Consider the following 27,853-nt stretch of genomic DNA (forward strand, 5'->3'; position numbering starts at 1 on the left):
ACAGCACTTTTTGCGCATGCATGGTGCTGAAATGCAGTGCACAGCATGAATGGAAGTCACTAAGGCTTTCTGGGCATGTGCAGCATTCACCCGGCATCACTAGATACGATCAGGAGTGGATGTCATGCGCATGCACGGTCTAGTCTTAGCTAATTAGCATAAAATGAGCTGCACTTTAAGCAGCTTTTTTACATTAAAGAAATCTTTGAGTGGGACATCAGGGATTTTGCTGAAATGCAATAATAGGTTAATTTACACTTATGATGGCGGTTGGCCCTAAGATTCAACATGTGGGTAAAGGGTTACTCTTATTTTGTGCCCGCTTTTATAAAATTTTGGACAACCACTTTAAATAAAAAAATACAGTATGCAAAAATCTAACATGTCACAAAGAGTAGATAGTGATACAGAAACTCGGGGCATTTGGGCATGGACCGTGCCAGAAATGTGTCTGCGGCATGATGACCATGTTGGCCACGTGACAGCGCATGCAGCCTCACAATCTGACAGCTGGATGGTCGGAGTGGTAACACCAGGCCCTCCCGCTGGTGTTTTGTCAGTCATCACTGTGGATGACTTGGAATAAGGAAGGTGATAATTTATTGTAATCTGTGCACACCCCATGTCTCAGCGCCTTGGGCATCGGCACTCTTACAACATGTAAAAATCCCAAACCCAGCACATATGTTTCCCATGTCATAGATTTACAATGAGAAGGATCAATGTGAAATGATTGCTCCGTCCAAATCTACTGACCCCAAGGACAGGAAGGCCCTATTAATACACAGCGGAGATATACGGCCGGTTGATACCAGAGCGGAGGACAGTAAACATGTATCTGGCTCTATACACACAGTAAATGCCGTTCATAGGGTCAGAATTATCAGAGTAGATCGCTTCCACAGGAGGTCACAATGGACACTTACTAATAAAGCCCTGTAAAAAATCATTAAGGATCCACTACAAAAAGAAATGCTGATGGCGAATATCCTCCAAAAAATAGAAATATTTCCTACGTGTTCATATTCTTCTTATGGCATTCAAGACTAAGCTACAAGGGCAAAATCATAACTGCAAAGATGTGTCCGGGCAGCCGAGCAAAGGTACACAGGCAAGGAGACCCTAAGCATCATAGGGGTCCTACAGGTCAGGAACTCACCAGGCCAAACCACAGGTCATGACCTCACCAGGCCAAACCACAGGTCATGACCTCACCAGGCCAAACCACAGGTCAGGACCTCACCAGGCCAAACCACAGGTCATGACCCCACCAGGCCAAACCACAGGTCAGGACCTCACCAGGCCAAACCACAGGTCAGGACCTCACCAGGCCAAATCACAGGTCAGGACCTCACCAGGCCAAACCACAGGTCAGGACCTCACCAGGCCAAACCACAGGTCATGACCTCACCAGGCCAAACCACAGGTCATGACCTCACCAGGCCAAACCACAGGTCATGACCTCACCAGGCCAAACCACAGGTCAGGACCTCACCAGGCCAAACCACAGGTCAGGACCTCACCAGGCCAAACCACAGGTCAGGACCTCACCAGGCCAAACCACAGGTCAGGACCTCACCAGGCCAACCACAGGTCAGGACCTCACCAGGCCAAACCACAGGTCAGGACCTCACCAGGCCAAACCACAGGTCAGGACCTCACCAGGCCAAATCACAGGTCAGGACCTCACCAGGCCAAACCACAGGTCAGGACCTCACCAGGCCAAACCACAGGTCAGGACCTCACCAGGCCAAACCACAGGTCAGGACCTCACCAGGCCAAACCACAGGTCATGACCTCACCAGGCCAAACCACAGGTCATGACCTCACCAGGCCAAACCACAGGTCATGACCTCACCAGGCCAAACCACAGGTCAGGACCTCACCAGGCCAAACCACAGGTCAGGACCTCACCAGGCCAAACCACAGGTCAGGACCTCACCAGGCCAAACCACAGGTCAGGACCTCACCAGGCCAAACCACAGGTCAGGATCTCACCAGGCCAAACCACAGGTCAGGACCTCACCAGGCCAAATCACAGGTCAGGACCTCACCAGGCCAAACCACAGGTCAGGACCTCACCAGGCCAAACCACAGGTCAGGACCTCACCAGGCCAAACCACAGGTCATGACCTCACCAGGCCAAACCACAGGTCAGGACCTCACCAGGCCAAACCACAGGTCAGGACCTCACCAGGCCAAACCACAGGTCAGGACCTCACCAGGCCAAACCACAGGTCAGGACCTCACCAGGCCAAACCACAGGTCAGGACCTCACCAGGCCAAACCACAGGTCAGGACCTCACCAGGCCAAACCACGTCAGGACCTCACCAGGCCAAACCACAGGTCAGGACCTCACCAGGCCAAATCACAGGTCAGGACCTCACCAGGCCAAACCACAGGTCAGGACCTCACCAGGCCAAACCACAGGTCAGGACCTCACCAGGCCAAACCACAGGTCATGACCTCACCAGGCCAAACCACAGGTCAGGACCTCACCAGGCCAAACCACAGGTCAGGACCTCACCAGGCCAAACCACAGGTCAGGACCTCACCAGGCCAAACCACAGGTCAGGACCTCACCAGGCCAAACCACAGGTCAGGACCTCACCAGGCCAAACCACAGGTCAGGACCTCACCAGGCCAAACCACAGGTCAGGACCTCACCAGGCCAAACCACAGGTCATGACCTCACCAGGCCAAACCACAGGTCATGACCTCACCAGGCCAAACCACAGGTCAGGACCTCACCAGGCCAAACCACAGGTCAGGACCTCACCAGGCCAAACCACAGGTCAGGACCTCACCAGGCCAAACCACAGGTCAGGACCTCACCAGGCCAAACCACAGGTCAGGACCTCACCAGGCCAAACCACAGGTCAGGACCTCACCAGGCCAAACCACAGGTCAGGACCTCACCAGGCCAAATCACAGGTCAGGACCTCACCAGGCCAAACCACAGGTCAGGACCTCACCAGGCCAAACCACAGGTCATGACCTCACCAGGCCAAACCACAGGTCATGACCTCACCAGGCCAAACCACAGGTCAGGACCTCACCAGGCCAAACCACAGGTCATGACCTCACCAGGCCAAACCACAGGTCAGGACCTCACCAGGCCAAACCACAGGTCAGGACCTCACCAGGCCAAACCACAGGTCAGGACCTCGCCAGGCCAAACCACAGGTCAGGACCTCGCCAGGCCAAACCGCAGGTCAGGACCTCACCAGGCCAAACCACAGGTCATGACCTCACTAGGCCAAACCACAGGTCATGACCTCACCAGGCCAAACCACAGGTCAGGACCTCACCAGGCCAAACCACAGGTCAGGACCTCACCAGGCCAAACCACAGGTCAGGACCTCACCAGGCCAAACCACAGGTCAGGACCTCACCAGGCCAAACCACAGGTCAGGACCTCACCAGGCCAAACCACAGGTCAGGACCTCACCAGGCCAAATCACAGGTCAGGACCTCACCAGGCCAAACCACAGGTCAGGACCTCACCAGGCCAAACCACAGGTCATGACCTCACCAGGCCAAACCACAGGTCATGACCTCACCAGGCCAAACCACAGGTCAGGACCTCACCAGGCCAAACCACAGGTCATGACCTCACCAGGCCAAACCACAGGTCAGGACCTCACCAGGCCAAACCACAGGTCAGGACCTCACCAGGCCAAACCACAGGTCAGGACCTCGCCAGGCCAAACCACAGGTCAGGACCTCGCCAGGCCAAACCGCAGGTCAGGACCTCACCAGGCCAAACCACAGGTCATGACCTCACTAGGCCAAACCACAGGTCATGACCTCACCAGGCCAAACCACAGGTCAGGACCTCACCAGGCCAAACCACAGGTCAGGACCTCACCAGGCCAAACCACAGGTCAGGACCTCACCAGGCCAAACCACAGGTCAGGACCTCACCAGGCCAAACCACAGGTCAGGACCTCACCAGGCCAAACCACAGGGTATAAAAGCCTATGGGGAGATAGGGGTTTATGAGAGAAATTATACATGAGACAGACAGATATGAGATAGATATAGATAGATAATAGATAGATGATAGATACATAATAGGTGATAGATAAAATAGGTAGATAGATAATATATAGATAGATAATAGATAGATAATAGATAGATGATAGATAGATCTATGGATAGATAGACAGATAATAGATAGGTAGATAGATGATAGATAGATAATAAATAGATAGATAATAGATGATAAATAGATAATATATCTATGGATAGATAGACAGATAATAGATAGGTAGACAGATAACCTGACCTACCATCTCGCACACACAGGCATTCCTGCTGCCGTCGCCCTTTCCCGCCTTTGGGCGGTGTCGCGTGAGTCTAGACCGTCGCTCGCTCCCTCGCGTCCCGCCGTGAGGTAATTCCTGGCAGTCCCCTGATGTCGCCACACTGTGACCTGTGGGTCTTTATGGCCGTGTGTGTTCCCGCTGCTGGTCGCACCCCGCACACTTGTGACCCTGATGGGACTCTGGAGCCTTTCCCGGAGCCTGCGCTGCGGTGCCGGCGGCTCCCTCACAGCCCGGGGCTGATGGCGCGTCCTGCGTGTCGCCAGTAGTCACAGAGACTTGCAGTGAAGGGACAGGCCGCCTGTTCATCAGGAGCACAGGACGGCGGAGCAGCCATTGTCCGCACAACCACTGATCCCCCCACCTCACTATCTCGGCATGAGCTGGAGCCAGGCGTCCATGTGGGGGTGTTGTCTGTCATGGCGACGGCTCTTCGGTCTCTACAATAAGGGGCTATTTTTGTAACGTAGACTGAGGGTCAGCTCTGCGCCATCTGCACAGCACACATCCCCCTATACTCGGAATACGGCCCTCACTACCTATATCTCCTTAAAGGGCAATACCCCCTAATTCTGCAGGCACAGCTCAGAGACTATTCCCACCCCAGCGATCACAGATCTGCACCAGGATGCAACAGAAAGCTACTACTAAATCCTAGCACAGCCATTATTTATGTCTCTGGGGTGGTGGTGCCTATAATCAGCCCCAGCTGGGGAAAGAAGAGACTGTAACCTGCATACACCACATCCTAAAGGCAGAGGAGGACTCCCCCCTTCCTGATCACTATCCCCCCCATCCATCCTGTGCACTGATCAGCAATGCATGCCGGCAGCCAGCAGCCTCTCTAACAAAGGGACAGCGCCTGGTGCTGAAACCTGGGCTCCCCACCACCAGTCTCTTACCGTGATGTGAGGAATGCTCTTCTTCCCCTGGTAAGACATCTTTTATCTTGCAATGAAAAGTTACAAATAAAAATTTGCTGGAAGTTCCCTGTACAGAAAAAATAGAGTTATTTAAAAATAAATATATATGTGCCCCTCTCTTATCAAGCTGCAGTGATGCAAGGCAGAGCCTGCCCTGGAGATGGCTCACAGCTCCTCCTAGAGGCGACAGGGCGGCACTGCATCTCCCTCTAAGCTCAGCCCAGGAAGCTCTCACTAAGCAGCTGCCAATAACAGGGCAGTGAGGGCTGCTGGCCTCTCATCCCTCCACATGCAGATGGAAAGGGCTGCTGGCCTCTCATCCCTCCACATGCAGATGGAAGGGCTGCTGGCCTCTCATCCCTCCACATGCAGATGGAAAGGGCTGCTGGCCTCTCATCCCTCCACATGCAGATGGAAAGGGCTGCTGGCCTCTCATCCCTCCACATGCAGATGGAAAGGGCTGCTGGCCTCTCATCCCTCCACATGCAGATGGAAAGGGCTGCTGGCCTCTCATCCCTCCACATGCAGATGGAAAGGGCTGCTGGCCTCTCATACCTCCACATGCAGAAGGAAAGGGCTGCTGGCCTCATCCCTCCACATGCAGATGGAAAGGGCAGCTGGCCTCTCATCCCTCCACATGCAGATGGAAAGGGCTGCTGGCCTCTCATCCCTCCACATGCAGATGGAAAGGGCTGCTGGCCTCATCCCTCCACATGCAGATGGAAAGGGCTGCTGGCCTCTCATCCCTCCACATGCAGATGGAAAGGGCTGCTGGCCTCTCATCCCTCCACATGCAGATGGAAAGGGCTGCTGGCCTCTCATACCTCCACATGCAGAAGGAAAGGGCTGCTGGCCTCTCATACCTCCACATGCAGAAGGAAAGGGCTGCTGGCCTCATCCCTCCACATGCAGATGGAAAGGGCTGCTGGCCTCATCCCTCCACATGCAGATGGAAAGGGCTGCTGGCCTCTCATCCCTCCACATGCAGAAGGAAAGGGCTGCTGGCCTCATCCCTCCACATGCAGATGGAAAGGGCTGCTGGCCTCTCATCCCTCCACATGCAGATGGAAAGGGCTGCTGGCCTCTCATCCCTCCACATGCAGATGGAAAGGGCTGCTGGCCTCTCATCCCTCCACATGCAGTTGGAAAGGGCTGCTGGCCTCATCCCTCCACATGCAGATGGAAAGGGCTGCTGGCCTCTCATCCCTCCACATGCAGATGGAAAGGGCTGCTGGCCTCATCCCTCCACATGCAGATGGAAAGGGCTGCTGGCCTCTCATCCCTCCACATGCAGATGGAAAGGCCTGCTGGCCTCATCCCTCCACATGCAGATGGAAAGGGTTGCTGGCCTCATCCCTCCACATGCAGATGGAAAGGGCTGCTGGCCTCATCCCTCCACATGCAGATGGAAAAGGCTGCTGGCCTCATCCCTCCACATGCAGATGGAAAGGGCTGCTGGCCTCATCCCTCCACATGCAGATGGAAAAGGCTGCTGGCCTCATCCCTCCACTTGCAGATGGAAAGGGCTGCTGGCCTCATCTCTCCACATGCAGATGGAAAGGGCTGCTGGCCTCATCCCTCCACATGCAGATGGAAAGGGTTGCTGGCCTCATCCCTCCACATGCAGATGGAAAGGGCTGCTGGCCTCATCCCTCCACATGCAGATGGAAAAGGCTGCTGGCCTCATCCCTCCACATGCAGATGGAAAGGGCTGCTGGCCTCATCCCTCCACATGCAGATGGAAAGGGCTGCTGGCCTCTCATCCCTCCACATGCAGATGGAAAGGGCTGCTGGCCTCATCCCTCCACATGCAGATGGAAAGGGCTGCTGGCCTCTCATCCCTCCACATGCAGATGGAAAGGGCTGATGGCCTCATCCCTCCACATGCAGATGGAAAAGGCTGACACTGGCGTCTCATCCCTCCACATGCAGATGGAAAGGGCTGCTGGCCTCTCATCCCTCCACATGCAGATGGAAAGGGCTGCTGGCCTCTCATCCCTCCACATGCAGATGGAAAGGGCTGCTGGCCTCATCCCTCCACATGCAGATGGAAAGGGCTGCTGGCCTCTCATCCCTCCACATGCAGATGGAAAGGGCTGCTGGCCTCATCCCTCCACATGCAGATGGAAAGGGCTGCTGGCCTCTCATCCCTCCACATGCAGATGGAAAGGGCTGATGGCCTCATCCCTCCACATGCAGATGGAAAAGGCTGACACTGGCGTCTCATCCCTCCACATGCAGATGGAAAGGGCTGCTGGCCTCTCATCCCTCCACATGCAGATGGAAAGGGCTGCTGGCCTCATCCCTCCACATGCAAATGGAAAGGGCAGACACTGGCCTATTTAATGTGAGCTGCACGCTATGCATGTTATTACTGCATCAGTGTGCACAGGCTCCTGTGCTATGTTACGCAGATAATCCCTACGCGTCACATTACGTAGCAAGCAATAAAAAGAAAGTATATGGTTTGAAATCAGAATCTGATTAATCTAGGAGGAGCATTGCAGAGAATTCTGTTTCTGAATGACTCCCATTTATGGCTGGCGCATATCAGTAAAGTGTCTCTTTCAGGTCTACGACACTCCCTCATCTGAGGGCATTATGGAAAAATGGGAAAGAACAGCGGACGTAGGAGTGTGTGTAGGCGTGGTTAGCAGGACCGGTAAGCATGTCTCTGTGTGGACTGCGTCATAGAACTCACAGGCTCTCTCAGTGTCTTGGTGGGGTCAGCAGGACTCACAGCCTTTCTCTATCCAGATGTGTGGGTCAGCAGGACTCAAGCTCTCTCAATGTGTGTGGGCAGGGTCAGTAGGACACAAGCTTTTTCTATGCATTAGGACTTTCATGCTTTTTCCAGGTTACATTTCAACAGCAATTTATATAAATTATTGAACCTAATCTATATATACCCCAGCTCAAGGTCTTCTTCTCTATGTGATCTTGTCAAGTCCAGTAGCATGACCGATCCGCTGTCAAAATGAGCCCTTTTCCTAATGATATCCACAGCTTACTACAAACTGGTTCTGGTTCAGTCGTCCATTAACCTAGTAGCCAGGTTGATCCTTTCTTTAGTCTATTCATTACACTGAGGTTGTACACCCAACAAATATCATAAAAAATATAATGTACTGAATATCATAAATATAGAATAATAGCACAGCACATTTCATCGGATAAAAAAAGAGCATCCGGTGGGCAAAGATGGCCCAGCCCCAGTTATCGATTACACAACTGTTAGTATCAAATTTGGCCTGACCAAGCAAATAAATAATAATGCACATCGCAGGGTGAAATAATGAAATAGTACGAATACTACACTAACCATCCAATGTGATAAGTAACTATATTGGGTACATAAATATTGTCTCTCTCACATAGTACATCCAATAGCCATGCATCCCAACAATCCATGAAAATAGATACCTTTGTAATAAACATATAGGACATGACTATAACAGTCCCCTTGACATGTTTGCAAGGTTTCTGTCAACAGGTAAAACATCAGGTCTGCTATATATATTTCATTACTGAGAGTATAGGACAGTGATGGCGAACTGTTTAGAGACCGAGTGCCCAAACGGCAACACAAAACCCATTTATTTATTACAAAGTGCCAACACGCAATTTAATCTGGGGCTGGTGCGGATGTCGCAAGAGGCAACGGGGCTGGCGTGGACATTGCAGGAGACAGCAGGGCTGGTGCGGACATCACAGGAGACAGCAGGGCTGGTGAAAACACATTGCAGGAGACAGTGGGGCTGGCACGGACATTGCAGGAGTCAGCGAGGCTGGCGCGGACATGGCAGGAGACAGTGGGGCTGGCAAGGACATCGCAGGAGACAGCGGGGCTGGCGTGAACATCGTATGAAACATTGGGGCTAGCGCGGACATCGAAAGAGGCAGTGGGCCTGGTGAGGACATCGCTTGAGGCAGTTGGGCTGGTGTGGACATCGCAAGAGGCAATGGGACTGGGGCAGACATCACAAGAGGCAGTGTGATTGCATGCCCACAGGGAGGGCTCCGAATGCTCCCTCTGGCACGCGTGCCATAAGTTCGTCACCACTGTTATAGGAGCTAATTCTCCTGTTGAAGCCAACACCATGGCTCATTATTACAGTAAGGGGCCCAGGACAGAGGACATTAAACAAGGAAGGGGTCCAGGATGAAGGACTTTATACCATGGAGGGGACCATATTGTGGGAAATTATACTAGGATGTTGGACATTATACCAGGAAGAAGTCCAGGACAGAGGACATTATAACAGAAAGAGGCACAGGATGAGGGACATTTCACCAGGAAAGGGGCTAGGATGAGGAATATTATTACAGAATGGGGTTCACATGAGCCACTTCACTTTGCAATATATCTTATCAAAGAAATCAGCTTCTTTCTCCTCCTGCATTAATCTTTCACTCTCAATTCAAGGGGAATAACCAGGGCCGGTTTTAGAGAAAGTGGGACCCTGGGCAAAAGTTCAAGTGGGACCCCAAATGTTCACATATTGCACCGTCACTCAGAAACATTTCGGCTGTATTTACATGCTCTGAGTTCAGGCCGTTAAACAAGCGTGATCGACAATAATGAACGCTTGTTCCCGAGTCTCCTTACACCGGCTGAGGAAGAATGACGAGGACAGCATGGTCACTAGTACATCAATCTGTCCCCATACCGTATCATGTTATCATCGGCATATCTGCAGTTTTCTCCGGGCGATGTGCTGCTGAGAACAACTATTTTTGTTCCAGCATAACCAATATACTCACTCGAATACGCAGCAATTTGCTTGTTTATTATAATACACCCCATAGTCCTCCATATAGTATAATGTGCTCCATAGTCCTCCACATAGTATAATGTACCCCATAGTCCTCCATATAGGATAATGCATCCCACCGCGCTCGCGCTGACATCACATAGGTGAAGTGAGTTCATTGGCTGTGAACTCCCAAGACCTGTATGACGGCACCACGAGCAGTAGAACTTTCTCACTCTAGCGATGCCCTCAGACAGAGAATAGGAATTCACAGGGAGACAATGAGCACACAACGCAACCATGTCGTGGGACAAATGGATTAGCAGCATCTCTGCGGAAAGGTGAGGAATATTGTTTTTTATTTTTAACTCTTTTCCAGTTGACAAGGGCGTCGGTGGAATGGGCGAGGTCATAAGAGTGGTTTAATTAAAATTGATAAAAGGAGTCTGTCATTCTGAGCATGGTGGCTCAGTGGATAGCGGGTTCGAATCCCACCAAGGACAACATCTGCAAGGAGTTTGTATGTTCTCCCCGTGTTTGCGTGGGTTTCCTCCCACACTCCAAAGACATACTGATAGGGAATTTAGATTGTGAGCCCCATCGGGGACAGTGATGAAAATGTGTGCAAACTGTAAAGCGCTGCGGAATATGTTAGCGCTATATAAAGATTATTATTATTCTTTTAATTAAAGGGCTTTATTCTGGGCATCTGTGTTTTCATACAATGTGACTATGGGGCTAGTAATGGGGGCGTCTTATTGACACCTCTTCGTTACTAACCTCGGGGCTTGCTGTCACCTGACAATCGTGACATAAACCCCCCAACTATTACTCCACTAGCCACCTCTACAGGGCAAGTGGGAAGAGCGAGGCTAAGAGGTGCGCCTCTTCTGGGGCGGCTGAGAGCTTATGTTTTTAGCCGGGGGGGCCAATATCCATGGCCCCTTCCTAGGCTATCAATATCAGCCTGCAGCTGTCTGCATAGCCTTTGTTGATTATTAATTATAGGGGGACCCTACGTTATTTTTTTAGGGTCCTCCATTTTAATAGCTAGTTTAGGCTAAGTGTGTAGTTGTCAGCTTACATTAATAGCCTGGGAAACTCCATGGGTATATGGGTATTACCCCCTTCCCATGCTAAAAACATCATCCCCCTGTCGTCGGCTTTCCCTCTGCTAGTTACAAAAATTATGCGGGAGCCCACGCCATTTTTTTCAGAAAAATCTTTTATTAATTAAATACATGTGCAGTAAGCTGCAAACACACTGTACTGTCATGGTCCAGTCCGGAGTTTATCTTCTGCTGTCTTCACTCCGGACTGGTCATGCGGGGGTTAATCTCAGCCTGTTCTGGAGCTAGCTGGGCTATTTCAATCCCTCACAGCCTCCTGACCAGTGTTAGTGATAGCTCAAGCTTGCAGTTTAGAGCCACTGACCCTTGAACCCTGGTGATCCTCCTGCCTTGGACTGATATTCACGTGTATGACCCGGACTGATTTCTGACCCCGTCTCTTGGTATTCCTTTCTGCTGTTACGTTCCCTCTCTGGCATCTGACTCCCTGGCTTGTACCCCGACCACGTATTTCGTCTCACCTTTTGGACCCTGTGCTCATGTTCTGGCTTTCTGACTCTCGGCTTTGGTATTTTGACTACGTGTATTGCTGCTCCTTCTGGTACGTCTGCTCCTGTTAGTTTCTGACTCGGTTCGTCTGACTATTCTCTCTCGTTACCTGTGGCACCTGTGCTTGTTGCTCAGGGTTGCTGCTCTTAGTGTATAACCTCTCTTCCCTCACCAGCTCCCCCTGGTGGAGGTTTCACTACAGTACTAATTGTATTTGTCACAGACATCTATATATCTATCTATTCTATGTGTATATACTCTATGTAATCCATGTCTCCTATCCTGTCGGCTCCTGCTGTGATTTTACAGTACAAGGCTGCTGAATTGCCGACTTTTCTTCTATGTAATATAAATAAATACTGTGTATATATATATATATATATATATATATATATATATATATGTGTGTGTGTGTCACTGACATCTATATATCTATGTATTCTATGTGTATATACAGTATCTATTCTATTTATGCTATTCTAACCTGTCAGTGTGATTTTACTGTAAGTATGCTGCACATGAATTGACGGCTTTTCAAAGGACACCGTAAAAATCGGCAGCACTCGCATGGTCTGAGTGCTGTGTGATTTTTTTCTCACACCTATAGGCTTGCATTGGCGAGTTTCAGACAAATATCGGTGACAATCGCAGCATGCTGTGATTTTACACGCATGCCGAATACGGCTGAGAAAATAAACGCTGATGTGAGCGGTTTCATAGATTAACACAGGGCTGAGTGCTATGCGATATTTTCTAGCACAGCACTCGGCCGTATTCTACGGTAGTGTGACGCCGGCCTAATTGCTTTCATTATGGTTACTTTGGCACAATACATTAAATTGACAATATTATATTATTGACTGGACTGGAGTGACAACAGCAGCAAATGTATTTCTCAACAAACAGGCACTTTCGGAACACTGGATCAATCATTAATGACCACTTCTTAGTTTAGGCAGATGGAGTGTAAGTGATATTAAAAATGTGAAAGCTTTCTTTATCATTCAGGGATTCAATCTCATAATAACATTCCTTCTTTATGAATATGTTGCCAATGAAGGAAAAGCAGAACTGTGACATAAATGTGGAAATTAAATGTGGGCACAAGATGACCATACAGCTTTTCTCATGATTCTAGCTTATGAATAGTGATCAAAATATTACAGTAATGTTCACTTTTGGCCAGGCTTGTTTGATCACAGGAGTTCTAGATTTATATTTGTTCACATTTTCGCTCAACTTCAAAGCGAACTTCCCAGTGGTGGTGCAACACTGGAGCAATCTGTTCATTTGGGATACTCTAACCAGAAGACTGAATAGATGGGTGAACGATGCTATATCCTTGGAGGCCCATCACCGTTGGGCTCATCATCATCAGTGCCATAATTGGAATTGGTGCCTGATCAACTATTATTTTACCCGAACTGCTCCGAGTCATGGTTCTAGCATTCAGTAGGTTTCCCAACTTTTAGACTTCATCAATCTAGTATTTATCACCTATCCAGTGGACATGCGATAAATGCTTTTCGATTAAATACTCCTTCAAGTGTATCTTGGTCTTTCAAGATGTTCCCAATTACTTTTTTCAAAATCATTCTAAAGTGGCCAAACTCAAAACCAAAATTTGCACTTGGGTGGTGGGATCTTTGGTCTTGTTCTTTTGCACAAAAATTTTGAAGTAGTATGAAAGGAAGTAGAAAAGGAGGAAGAAGACGGAAGTAAAAAAAAAAGGAATTAAAAAATAAAGGGGGGTTGGGAGGCAAACAGCATGTCACTACAGTAAACCAAAATCTATAAATGTACAGTGGGGAAAAAAAAATATTTAGTCAGCCATCAATTGTGCAAGTTCTCCCACTTAAAAAGATGAGAGAGACCTGTAATTGACATCATAGGTAGACCACACCTATGAGAGTCAAAATGGGAAAACAAATCCAAAAAATCACCTTGTCTGATTTGGCAAGATTTGTTTTTCAAATTAAGGTGGAAAATAAGTATTTGGTCACCTAAAAACATTCAAGATTTCTGGCTCTCATAGACCTGTAACTTCTTCTTTAAGAGGCTCCTCTGTCCTACACTCATTACCTGTAGTAATGGCACCTGTTTGAACCTGTTATCAGTATAAAAGACACCTGTCCACAACTTCAAACAGTCACAATCCAAACTCCACTATGGTGAAAACCAAAAAGCTGTCAAAGGACACCAGAAACAAAATTGTAGCCCTGCACCAGGCTGGGAAGACTGAATCTGCAATAGGCAAGCAGTTTGGTGTGATAAAATCAACTGTGGGAGCAATAATAAAAAAATGGAAGACATACAAGACCACTGATAATCTCCCTCGATCTGGGGCTCCACGCAAGATCTCACCCCATGGGGTCAAAATGATCACAAGAACGGTGAGCAAAAATCCCAGAACCACAGGACCTAGTGAATGACCTGCATAGAGTTGGGACCACCATAACAAGGGCTATCATCAGTAACACACTACGCGGCCAGGGACTCAGATCCTGCAGTGCCAGATGTGTCCCCCTGCTTAAGCCAGTACATGTCCAGGCCCATCTGAAGTTTGCTAGAGAGAATTTGGTTTATCCAGAAGAATATTGGGAGAATGTCATATTGTCTGATGAAACCAAAGTAGAACTGTTTCGTAGAAACAAAACTCGTCGGGTTTGGAGGAGACACAATGCTGAGTTGCATCCCAAGAACACCATACCTACTGTGAAGCATGGGGGTGGCAACATCATGCTTTGGGGCTGTTTCTCTGCAAAGGGACCAGGACGATCCGTGTACATGAAAGAATGAATGGGGCCATGTATCGTGAGATTTTGAGTGCAAACCTCCTTACATCAGCAAGGTCACTGAAGATGAAACGTGGATGGGTCTTTCAACATGATAATGATCCCAAGCACCCCGCCAGGGCAACGAAGGAGTGGCTTCGTAAGAAGCATATGAAGGTCCTGCAGTGGCGTAGCCAGCCTCCAGATGTCAACCCTATAGAAAAACTTTGGAGGGATTTGAAAGTCCGAGTTGCCCAGCGACAGGCCCAAAACATCACTGTTCTAGAGGAGATCTGCATGGAGGAATGGGCAAACATACCACCAACAGTGTGCGCCAACCTTGTGAAGACTTGACCTCTGGCATTACCAGCAAAGAATATGTAACACAATATTGAGGTGAACTTTTGTTAATGACCAAATACTTATTTTCCACCATAATTTGAAAAATAAATCTTGCCAAATCAGACAAGGTGATTTTCTGGATTTGCTTTCTCATTTTGACTCTCATAGTTGTGGTCTACCTATGATGTCAATTACAGGCCTCTCTCATCTTTTTAAATGGGAAAACTTGCACAATTGGGGGATGACTAGATAGTTTTTTTTCCCCACTGTAACTGAGCTGGGGAGCAGTCCGCCAGGGTGTTTAAGGCATTCTAGGTAGTCCGGGAAGGATTGAAATTCCGATCAATGGTCATAGATGACTATTCGAATCATAATGAAATGAGATAGGATAATAGGATACAAAGCTGAAAACAATGCCAGGACACGACTAATGCCACCTGTGGTTTTAAACAAAGACAAAATCAGACTAATGTGTGATCAATTAGAAATAAGACTCTCTCGCACATAGTCAGTGCTCACATGAATTTAATTAGTCTGTAAATAGTGGTTTGATGTTTACAAAGCCTAGTTTTATTCCTTGTTCATAATAGCTAAAACAAGAGTGTTATGAGAGGTCTAGAAATGTTATCACCACAAGCAGTCTAAAGGGGACAAAACGATCTCCATTGACCTTAGCATCCTGGTCTCAACTGATTGAAATGTTATCAAGAAATGTTTTACTCATAGAACAGTCAGAAACGTTCCAGGCAGTGGTGGTAGAGAGATGAAAATTGAAGAGTGAACCCTATGAAAATTGGTCGAAAATGATGCCAAGAAGCAAACCATAACATCCAAAGAATTCCAGGCTGAGTTGGAAACATCTGAAGTTATAATATTAAAGTATGCCACATGCTGCAGAAATCAAACAAAACAAGTCACGCAGGAGGATATTTACCCGAAGCAGACATGCCAAACTACCCAAGATTGGTTAGGACGGAAAAAAACGACCGTTTCATCCTGGCCAACAATGAGTCCTGACTGGAAAATTTTTGGCAAGCTGAAATCTGTCTTTGGAAAAAGGAAGAGCCCAAATATTCAAGAATATTATCAGACAGGTGCAAGACCCTCAAAGATGAATAGAAAAATATCTGAAATCTATCACTGTTGCCAGAGGTTCTGCAACCAAGTATTAGGAAAGGTTGTATTTAAACCTGTCCATGTCATATACTATGAGAGAGAGTGTGAGCAAAAAAAGAGAGCGAGATAAGAACATGCCATCCGGCAAACATTGGTGTGGAGGCTCGTGGTCACTCACAGCTGACATTATGGTAGATGTAGAAGGGTTATCGTCAATGGGAAAAAAAACATCAGCATGGTTCTTGTGATAAACTTTACCCAGCTGAGAAGCATATAATGGTTGTGAATCCCTGGCCTAAAAGTTAAAGGGGTTGTTCATAACTTTTACATTACCCATTATTAGGATTGGACACCAATATCTGATCGGTAGGAGTGCAAAACCCCGAGCTGATCAGCTGTTATTGGCATTGGTAGTGCTCCATTGTGAAGCTGCACAACATACCTCTGTCAACATTGCAGTGGCCATGGTCAGGTAGTACAAATCCACCCTCTATTTATTTGAATAAGAGTCAGATGTGCAGCACCAGGTGACGGCCACTGTACTGTTGACAGAGCAGTAGGGTGCAGCTCCACAACTGAGCACTTCAGGCTGCCAACAGAACCGGAACTAGCTGATCGGCGGGGCTGCCGTGCGACCCGTCCCCACCAATCAGACATGGATTACCTATACTAAGGAGATGCCTTCAATTTAAAAGTCCTGGACAACCCATTAAAGATAGAGCCAACTGTGATTTTGCTCATCAGGCCTGCATAGAAATGACACTACTGCTGTACTGGCTTGCATGGGAGAAATTAGTACGGTATAAAGCAATACAACACAGAAATAAGTGCAGGGTCAGCCCGGCTATAGAAAATCGCTGCTGAGCATGCCCAGGAGACGATACTGCTGTGTTAGCCTGCTTAGGTAAGTGCTGAGTCTAAGAGGTTATATTGCGTTTTACATTTGCCTTTGAGGGAATACTGCTGTGAAGATTCCCTTGGAGATACGGAACTCAACCATGACATGCTGAGTAAAACTGGATTACTTATAAAGTGTGCATTCTCACTGCATTTGCAAGATTTCTCAATGCCACCCATAGGTTCCAGAGTTCAAAAAAAGTATATGGAGTGTTATTTTTTTATGTTTTTTATCGGGAGCCAAGAATAGAGTACATTTATTGGCTACACTATTCTATTAAGCAAATACTAATATCACAACTTCTCCCAGCCCTACAGGTCACTTGTAAGGCCTATGCTGCGGTGGGCATTATTCATATTTATAAGCCAGATACACTATAAAACACACACTACAGTGTGAATGCGCCCTTGGGGTATCGTGGTACATTGGAGCATATCCATCAGTCTAAATGCACCAGAATTCTGGTATAATTTCTGCAAAAATAACAGCTGTCTTTTATAACTTGCATCAAATTTATGATATACTAGCTGAAGAGCCCGGCGTTGCCTGGGCATAGTAACCAACTGTGGTTAGTTATAACAAATTATAATGATTATATTGCACATAAAAACCATGCAACTAATCCTATCCTGTGTGATACTGTCTGCTGAGCCATGTATCTAATCCTATTCTGTGTGATACTGTCTGCTGAGCTGTGTATCTAAGACTATTCTGTGTGATACTGTGTGCTGAGTTGCGTATCTAATCCTGTCCTGTGTGATACTGTCTGCTGAGCCGTGTAACTATTCCTAGCCTGTGTGATACTGACTGCTGAGCCGTGTATCTAATCTTATTCTGTGTGATACTGACTGCTGAGCCGTGTATCTAATACTATTCTGTGTGATACTGTGTGCTGAGCTGCGTATCTAATCCTATCCTGTGTGATACTGTCTGCTGAGCCGTGTATCTATTCCTATCCTGTGTGATACTGACTGCTGAGCTGTGTATCTAATCCTATCCTATGTGATACTGACTGCTGACACTTTTTTTTTTTTTTTTTTACAATTCTTTCCTGCTATTGAGTACCCTAGAATCTGCGGTATGGCTGGTGATTCTGTTATGAATGAGTCACCGGAGGAGGAAAAAACAAAAACACAAGCTAAGTCCAGAAAACCGGAGAGGTTGGTAGCTAGCGGATTGCAGACCCCTGATCCTATTCACCACAACTAACAGTAGCCGTGGGGGGTTCCTACGGTGCCCTAGACCCCTCGTCACAGCCGGAGAGCTAAATAAGCCTAAAGAAAGAAAGGGGAAATCTAAACTGCCCCAGAGCAGACCCCAAAGCAATAGACAGCCCCCAACATGTATTGTCGGTGAAAAACAGATGAAAACACAGACAGAAAGACAGGCTGAGCAAATGATGGGGCCCAACTAACTAGATAGGAAAGGACAGAAAAGATGCTGGCTGCAATCACGCAAAAAACCCTGCCAAAAATAATGTCCAACACGTCTTATAGAAAAGGCCCTGAAGTCACTAGACTTCAAAATCACTATATCAGCAATCAGGTATATTCTGAAGACAGAGCAAAGAGATCAGAGACAAAAATGGAGTTCAGCCCGTCCCAACCAGGGCAGGCTGAACACAAACACTAAGTAAACCAGACAAAATCTCATGGAAAAATAGCAGAGCAAAAACTTAGCTTTTAGTAGACAGAAACTAAACTGGATGCCAGAGCTCAGAGCAGAAAGAATCACCAGCAACCCAGCAGGGCGTCGGCTGCCTTATATCCACTCAGAAATTCCGGATGTCCAATCACACTCCACCTATTCAGATGACAGGTTCTTCCCATCCAGATCAATTTCACTACCTCCTTTCACCAGCAGAGGGAGTTCATCAGACATCAGAGGTGAAGGAGAAAATGAACTCATAACAGGTTGCCAAGCATGACCCACTCTTTTAAGGTCATGCCACAGCATCTCAATCGCATTAAGTTTAGGACTTTGACTAGGCCACGCCAAAGTCTTAATTTTGTTTTCCTAAGGCCATTCAGAGGTGGACTTGCTGGTGTGTTTTGGATCATTGTCCTACTGCATAACCCAAGTGTGCTTAACCTAAGGTCACAAACAGATGAACAGAGTCTCTCCTTCTGGATTTTTTGGTAGACAGCAGAATTTATTGTTCCATTTACCACAGCAAGTTTTCCAGGTCCAGAAGCAGCAAAACAGCCCCAGACCACCACCACCATATTTTACTGTTGGTATGATGTTCCTTTTCTGAAATACTGTGTTACTTCTATGTCAGATGTAATGGGACATACACCTTCCAAAACGTTCAAGTTTTGTCTCATCATTATTCTCTCAAAAGTCTTGGGGGTCATGAAGATGTTTTCTGGCAAAACTGAGATGAACCTTTTTGTTCTTAGTGCTCAGCAGTGGTTTTCATCTTGAAACTCTGCCATGTAGGCCATTTTTGCCCAGTCTCTTTCTCATTGTGAAGTCATTAACATTGACCTTAACTGATGCAAGTGAAGCCTGCTGTTCTTTGGATGTCGTTGTGGAGTCCTTTGTGAACTCAGGGTTGCTTCGTCGCTGCGTTATTGGGGTAATTTTGGCCAGTCAGCCACTCCTGGGAAGGCTGACCACTATTCCATGTTTTCGGCATTTGTGGATAATGGCTCTCACTGTGGTTCGCTGGAGAGCCGAAGCTTTAGAAATGGCTTTATAACTTTTTCCAGACTGATAGATCTCAATTATTGTGTTTCTCCTTTGTTTCAGAATTTCTTTGGATCGCAGCATGATGTCTAGCTTTTGAACACCTTTTCTTCTACTTCACTTTGTTAAGCTGGTCTTATTTAAGTGATTTCTTGATTAAGAACAGGTGTGGGAATAATCAGGCTCGGGTGTGGCCAGGGAATTTGAATTTAAAGTTTCCCAAAGATATGATCAACCACAGTTAATTTATGTTTTAAGGGGGGGAATCACTTTTTTGCACAGGGCCCTGTAGGTTTGGATTTCTTTTTCCCTTAATACAAACCAGCTTTGTGGGAACAATTTGGGCAAAGCCCTTTCCTGTTACCCATGACTGTTCACCAGTGCACAAATCAAGGTCCATAAAGACATAGTAAAGAGACTTTGGTGTGGAAGAATATGACCGGCCGCACAATCCTTCAGCTCATTCCTTTCTACACATAAGTGTCAGACCCAACAAATGCTCTTCTAGATGAATGGTCAAAAGCTTCCACAAGCACTTCCAAAATCTTTGAAAGCCTTCTCAGAAGATTGGATAGCTGCAAAAGGTCAGACCAACTCCATATTAATGCCTATGGATTTAGAATAGGTTGTATAAAAGCTCCTATATGTGTAATTTCGAGGCATCCCAATACTTTTGTCCATAGTTTAGATGTAATAGGAAGAACTGTCCACTGTTGTTTATCGGAGTACAGTCAATCGTTTTTGTGTGGATGGTCCTTACTGGGAGTGAGAGTATCCTACATTCACAGCTGTGTTCTCTGGCATTCAGCAACAATCCACTCAAGAAAACCATTCAGGAGATAAGAAATGTGTCTGGTTTTCTGAATGGATTCTTTGTGAGTTTAGAAAAAGCCATTAATAGCTTCAGCACTAAAAGTACTAGCGGCGTCAATGCCGTTAACAGTTTCACCCCTAGAACTACCATAAATCTCAATCTGGTCCTCAAGACTAGATCTCAGAGACCACATTGCATGGATGATGCTGACATATACAGTAGACTAGCTAGATCAATGTAAGCATACAGACATTCATCCATTGACGTTCCTGAGATCTTGGTTTTGAGACAACATTGGAGTCAAAAAGAGATAAGTCATTTTCTTCAGAATCACAGTAACTAAACAAAACATCCACAAGTACAAAGGACATGAAAAATAAAGTTTTGACAAACTGCTCGTATATGAGATAAACCAGAAGTTCTCTTTGACGGGAGTCCATTAACGTTGCCAACCTCCTTTTTAGCTTTAGCCAAAAATTACAGACAGCAACATTTCTTATGGAAACTCTTGTGAACCAAAGTGAATCAATAATATAAAAAGAAAAAAAAAATCACAATAACCTGCTCAGGAACCCTTGTGAATAAATTATTGAAGTACCGTATATATTTTTTTTATTACAGATACCGGACAAAAGTGGTTTCTATTTTTAAGGATTGATACCGACCATTCCACAGGAAGAAAAGCCTATGTAAAATGCAGAGTCATGTGGGCCTCTAGTTCTTCAAGATTGATCAGTGTGTAGTCTATTATCTTGGTTGGTCTTTTCCTTTTTAGAGCGTGGCCAACCTTGAGCAAAGGAGCCAACGTAGGGTAAACGAGCCAACGTTGAGCAAAGGAGCCTATGTGGGGCAAAGGAGCCTATGTGGGGCAAACGAGCCAACGTTGAGCAAAGAAGCCTATGTAGGGCAAACGAGCTAACATTGAGCAAAGGAGCCAAAGTAGGGCAAACGAGCCAACGTCGAGCAAAGGAGCCTATGTAGGGCAAACGAGCCAACGTAGGGCAAGCGAGCCAACGTTGAGCAAAGGAGCCTATGTAGGGCAAACGAGCCAACGTTGAGCAAAGGAGCTAACGTAGGGCAAACGAGTCAAGGTTGTGCAAAGGAGCCTAGGTAGGGCAAAAGAAGCCAACGTAGGGTAAAAGACCCACTGTAGGGCAAACGAGCCAACGGAGGGCAAAAGAGCCAACAGGATGCAAAGGTATCACAGCTTCGTTTTAGTAAGAGACGGGGTCTCAAAGTATTGGCTATTATGGACAACTTCTAACATGTCTATGACTTAAAAACAAAGTTCAAAGATCAAGCGATATGTATCCAAGTAACCTTGAAAACGAGACTGGATTCACCAAATTTATCCCCGATTATTTACCACTATGACAGGCCAGCTTAGGGTGGATGGCCAAATCTAACAATAATCTGTCCTTAGAAGAAGTCATTCATTGTCACCAGATACAAAACGTTAAGAACTACACTGAGTTGTTTGAAAGCTGTGTAGTCAATGGAAGAATCCTCAATATCTGCTCAAAGTGATCTCTTAAATGCAGCTAAAACTATTGGAGATAAGGTATCATATCTGCCCAAAACCACCCAGTTGTGCAGTGTTTACCTGCAAGCCTCAATGATCCAGTACTGCAGTTGATGTAAGAACCGACCATCACGTGTCATTAATCACTATGGATTAATCTATGGACTACAACGCTAAAATAACGAGCTTTTTTTTTAAGAAAAAAAATAATATAATAAAAGGGTCAAAAGTTGTAATAGGTAGGAAGTGGTTAACATGAACAACACTGCACTCATCCCAGCCCAGACTGGTTTTCTTTTGAATGTTGGCCTGTTAAAACCTGAAATACTGTCAGCCAGTCATACACATTGGCACGCTGAAGGACATTAAAATGCAAAGTAAATGTGGTGGGACAGAAGGCAGGCACCGAGAGCCGAGTTCTGGAGGCCTCCCAGATTCAGCACCCCTTCTCTTTGTTACACTAAGGCTATGTGCACACGTTGCGGATTCCGCTGCGGGTTTTTCCGCACGGAAACGCAGGTAAAACCGCAGGTAAAGTGACCTGCGGTTTCACACCTCTACTATGTTAAAGGTGTGAAACCGCTGCGGAAACCGCCCAAACAATTGACATGCTGCAGTGGAAAAAAACGCACCGTGAGCACAGCGTTTTTGAAATCCCATAGGCTTTCATTGTACTGTACCATGTCAGCGGAACTGCTGCGTTTCCGCAGGGCCAAAACAGCTGCGGAAACGCAGCAGAATCCGCAACGTGTGCACATAGCCTAAAGCAAAGTATGAGAACACCATGACTTTTTTTCCAGAACGCCGTGACACGGTGATATAGGGATAAAAGACACAACCGCTGCTTAAATATTCACCGACACACTCGATACTATCAATTAGTGTCTAATGTCAATGCTGTAACATGTACAGTAAATGCAATATTTCCTTCCTACACCAGGCCATGATTCTCATAGACAGTGTGCATTATGGGGCCACACTGCTCCAATAATTAAATATGGTATTATATTGGTTAATTACAGTACCATACAGTTCATTATAAAACATATTAATGCAGTCCATTACTTTACAGGTATGTCTGAGTCTTAGATGATCAGATAGATAGATAATAGATAGATGATAGATATAAGATAGATAATAGATAGATAATAGATATGAGAGATAGATAGATAGATGGCTAGATGATAGATATATGATAGATAGATGATAGATATATAATAGATATGAGAGATAGATATGAGATTGATAGATAGATAGATAGATAGATAGATAGATAGATAGATAGATAGAAGGTTCATACATGTAATACAATGATCACAAGGATATAAAATTCATTATGACCTTGAAATCACATCACTGGTACAAGATTGCTAGCTCTTGAGCTCAGTAATGCACAATGTTCTGCTCATTGCACACAGTGTATCTATGGTTTAGAAGCAAAATATTGCAAAAGGGTTCATGGTTCAACAACAACAGACAATTAACCTTAGCAAATGTAATAAGCACCCTGAGGCCAATGTACAGGTCCCCAACCCAGCCCCCACTGCTGCTGGTGCAGACCCCCAGCCTCTCCCTCTCAGCACACTGTACCTTGCCATTGTCCTGCCCCTGCAGCAGCTCCTTCCCACCGGAATACTTGATCTCAATGCCTGGGGTCCTGTCGTCCCTTTCTCCAGGAGAGCTGATGACAGATCCGGAGATCTCACTCACATCACTGGCTGTCTCACTGAAATTGTCACCATCCAGGTCCGCCCTGCTGCTGCTCCTTGGGGTGCGGGTCCCCTTCTTCCCCACACTGTAGGCATCGAAATCTATAGTCTTGTTCTCATATGCCCCTTCTACAGAAGCAAACATGCCCCCATATTTCACCCTCGGGGTCTGGGCAGTGGTGCCTGGTCTGGCCAGATAGACAGGGAGGTCATCTTCTTTATTCCAGTTTCTTTTCCTCTCTGCTGCCATGCTGCAGCCCTAGTGCCCTCCTCTCGCTGGGTTGATAGATGGATGATGATGAGCTCTCGCTGCTGCTGATGCTGCTGCAGCTGATCATATAAAATGCAGCAGTGCGGTGTCTGGCTAGAAAGACACAAGGGCCCTATTGTTACCTACAGCAGCAGCAGATGAGGAGGAAATGTGCAATCAAAGGAGGCAACAATCCTGGAGGTAGAGGAAGGAGCTGCACATGGAAGGCAGACAGCAGGCACTGCTGGTGGAAAGGGCTGGTGCCTGCTAGGGAGAGACAGCAGCAGGCAGGCAGGCACTACTCAAGGCACTGCCTTGCTCTAGGGGGACACCTCTAGGAAGCAACCTCATTCAGGAGAACCACTCATGGGAGATAGATGTGACCCTCCTCTTCCTGAAGGACTGGTTAGCAGCTGGAGAATAGGCTGGACCATGGACTGGAGCCTCACACAGGAGAGGATCATTAGATAAAAACTGAAGAAGAGGCAGCACTCCAAATTAAGCAAAAAAGGACCTTTAATAGCCTAGTTGCTTAGTTTGGAGTGCTGCCTCTTGTTGAATTTTGTATCTATTTTGTGACTGGATTTTCACTGAGGGGTCCTGCACCCTATTTTTTCTACAAGTTATTGGTTGCTGTTCCAATTTTTCTGTCTCGATAGACAAATAGCAAGATATCAGTAGAGCACTAGCAAGGCAAAAGATTATAAGTGGTTGCAAAGCCTACCAGGCAAAACCAAACCTCAATATATCAAAAAAAAAGATGAAGGCAGCAGTCCAAAATATAGTGTTCTATTGACCTGTCATGACAGGGCGATGTTTCATTCCAAGTGTGGAACTTTTTCAAGCCTTCTGCACTTGGAACGAAATGTCACCCTGATATGATGGGTCAATAGACCACTACTGTATATTCTGGATTTTTTGAAGTGTAGCCTTCATTTTTTTGGGATAGACAGATACAGGTGCTCCTCCCAAAATTAGAATATCATCAAAAAGTTTATTTCAGTTCTTCAATACTAAAAGTGAAAGTCATATATTATATTGTAGGGGTCCTCAAACTTTTAAACGGGGCCAGTTCACGGTTCGTCAGAACATTGGAGGGCCGGAATCTAATTTAAAAAACTATGAACAAATTCCTTTGCACACTGCACATATCTTATTTTGAAGTAAAAAAACAAAAACAAAATAGGAACAAATACAATATTTAAAATGAAGAACAAATAAAGTTAAATCATCAAACTTACCGGTATTTCAATGGGAACTATGGGCCTGCTTTTGGCTAATGTCACTGCTAGTCATAACAAGTGAAGCAATTGTTCTCTTGATATCATGGTTTCCTAGGGAATCCAAATTGCTATTAGTAAAATACCAATATATATAGAGGGCAACAAAAACAATATACCAGCAATAAAATTGCCCACACAGAGACATACAAACTGCACTGCCCATCAGTGCAGTCTGATCAGTGCCCATCAGTTCAGCCTTGCCAGGCCATATCCTTTCAGCCTTGCCAGTCCATATCCTTTCAGCCTCACCAGTGCCCATATTGGTGGAACTCTGCTTTTACCTCAAGCTCAGACTGGTGTGGTGCGAGAGTCTCCAATAGGCAGGCAAATGTCCCCAATAGGCAACATGGTCCCCAATAGGCAGGTAAATGTCCCCAATAGGCAGTATAGGTCGACAACAGGCAGCATAGTCCACAATAAGCAGGTAAATGTCCCCAACAGACAGGTAAATGTCCCCAACAGGCAGGTAAATGTCCCCAATAAGGAGGTAAATGTCCCTAATAGGCAGCATAGGTCCGCATGATAGACCGGTTTCGGTGTTAAAAAAAAAAAATACCAGTACTCACCTATGCCCCCCTCTGCTCTGAAGAGGCGTCCGCGCGACTCTATCTTCTGTCACAGGCGGCATGACGTCATCAGGCCGTGCAGGCGGCGTTGTCTGTGCCGCATACAGAGGGCCGTGCATCGCCTTTCCTCGCCGCCTCGTTGTTCCGCCCGCGATTACAGGGCCCGCCTCCACTGAAATGAAGTGAAGTTCAATGTCGGTCGGGCCCAAGGGCCGGATAAATGTCCTCGGCGGGCCACATGTGGCCTGCGGGCTATAGTTTGAGGACCCGTGCTATATAGAGTCATTACAAACAGAGTGATCTATTTCAAACAGTGTCAGACTGGGGTACCAAGGGCCCACCAGTAACATTGACTTTGAGGGGCCCACTTTTCACCTGCATACAAATACTACACTCCCCTCATTCACAAATGTACCTATATCTCAAAATAATAGTAAGCTGGGTAGTTTGGTTAATGAATGATGAGATGCTGCTTTTTTCTGTACAGAGTAAATCAAGTGAATTATGCCTAGTACTATCCATATAGTGGGGTTGGGGGCCCAGATTTGCACAGGGGCCTACCGGGGGATTCCCCTGTTACCCTGTGGGTCAATCCGAGCCTGATTTCAATTTTCAAGTGTTTATTTCTGCTAATGTTGATGATTATGTCTTACAGCCAATGAAGACCCAAAAGTCATTATCTCAGTAAATTAGAATACTTTATAACATCAGCTTGAAAAATGATTTTAAATGTTGGCCTACTGAAATGTATGTTCAGTAAATGCACTCAATACTTGGTCGGGGCTCCTTTGGCATCAATTACTGCATCAATGCGGCGTAGAACAGAAGCGATCAGCCTGTGGCACTGCTGAGGGGATATGGAAGCCCAGGTTGCTTGGATAGCAGCCTTCAGCTCGTCTGCATTGTTGGGTCTGGTGTCTCAGCTTCCTCTTGACAATACCCTATAGATTCTCTATGGGGTTATGGTCAGGCGAGTTTACGGATCAATCAAGTACAGTGATACTGTTGTTTTTAACCCAGCTCTAAAATTTCCTGGTAGACGACTTTTGTCTTGATAAAAAACAGTGTACCTACACCAGCAGATGACATGGCTCCCCAAACCATCACTGATTGTGGAAACTTCACACTAGGCCTCAAGCAGCTTGGATTGTGGCCTCTCCACTCTTCCTCCAGACTCTGGGACCTTGATTTCCAAATGAAATGCAAAATGTACTTTCATCTGAAAACAACACCTTGGACCACTGAGCAACAGTCCAGTTCTTTTTCTTCTTGGCCCAGGTGAGACGGTTCTGCCATTGTCTTTTGGTCATGAGTGGCTTGACACAAGAAATACGGGACTTGTAGACCATGTCCTGGATACGTCTGTGTGTGGTGGCTCTTGAAGCAATGACTCCAGCAGCAGTCCACTCCTTGTGAATCTCCCCCAAGTTTTTGAATGGTCTTTTCTTAACAATCCTTTCAAGGCTGCGGTTACCCCAGTTGCTTGTGCACCTTTTTCTTCCACTCAACTTTCCATAAGTACGCTTGGATACAGTTTAAGTGTGATCTGACAAAACATCATATAGCACTCGGACCAATCTTATTCTATGGCCGTGCACATGTCCACTTTTTTCCTCGAATCGATCTGGTCCAACAAAACAAAATGTCAGCGTGCCTGAGTTGGATACGATTATCAGATCGCACTCAACCATGTAAGCCAAAGAGTCCATGGAAAACACCAGGCGGCACTCGGATGACATCTGAGTACAGTCCGATTTTGACGGATTGACAGAATGGAGAAAATGGAGATTTTTTTTCCCCATCTTCTCGTCATCCGAGAGAATCGGATCACACTATGCTGGCACTCAGATCAAACTCTGATCATAGTGTGATTAGCATAACCTGCCCCATAATCTCGAATTGTGTGTGACCCGAGCCAAATGGAAAAATATTCATAAATACAAAAAAATCCATGTGTGCAATTCACAATGATACAGCAGTATATGATTATTATATAGTTTTCCTATTGTGTATTAAATACATGAAAAGTGCTGTCTGTGCAGAAGTGTGCTAATTAAGTATACAAGTGTTGTGTAATAGTACCAATAATGGGTCACCTGATCACAATAGATCTACAGACCTCCAACCACGTAGAAGACGCCATCGTCAGAGGTTCTACCATATCCAAAGATTGTAGAATCCTGAGGATGAAGTCTTCTGTGTGTTGTTGCACTACTATGCTCATTGTGAGAGCCAAATGTTATATACTTTGGGCATGGAAAAT

At 46.3% G+C, this 27,853-nt stretch overlaps 1 protein-coding gene across 2 annotated transcripts in view; it reads right to left on the reverse strand.

Moving 5' to 3' along the window:
* The window catches only part of CRMP1 (collapsin response mediator protein 1), a 111,820-nt gene extending 87,752 nt beyond the window's left edge, over positions 1-24,068 (reverse strand). Inside the window, exon 1 of one of the 2 annotated variants that reach the window (XM_073574502.1) lies at positions 23,373-24,068. In XM_073574502.1, the coding sequence (XP_073430603.1) occupies positions 23,373-23,741 (369 nt within the window). In that variant the 5' untranslated portion in view covers positions 23,742-24,068. Of the gene's footprint in view, positions 1-5,231; positions 5,415-23,372 lie in introns of those variants that run through there. The other variant, XM_073574503.1, reaches the window with a different exon arrangement.
* Positions 24,069-27,853: the final 3,785 nt, after the last annotated feature.

Source organism: Dendrobates tinctorius, unplaced genomic scaffold, assembly GCF_039654945.1.
Source record: "Dendrobates tinctorius isolate UK_male_01 unplaced genomic scaffold, ASM3965494v1 ptg000039l, whole genome shotgun sequence".
Lineage (NCBI taxonomy): Eukaryota > Metazoa > Chordata > Amphibia > Anura > Dendrobatidae > Dendrobates > Dendrobates tinctorius.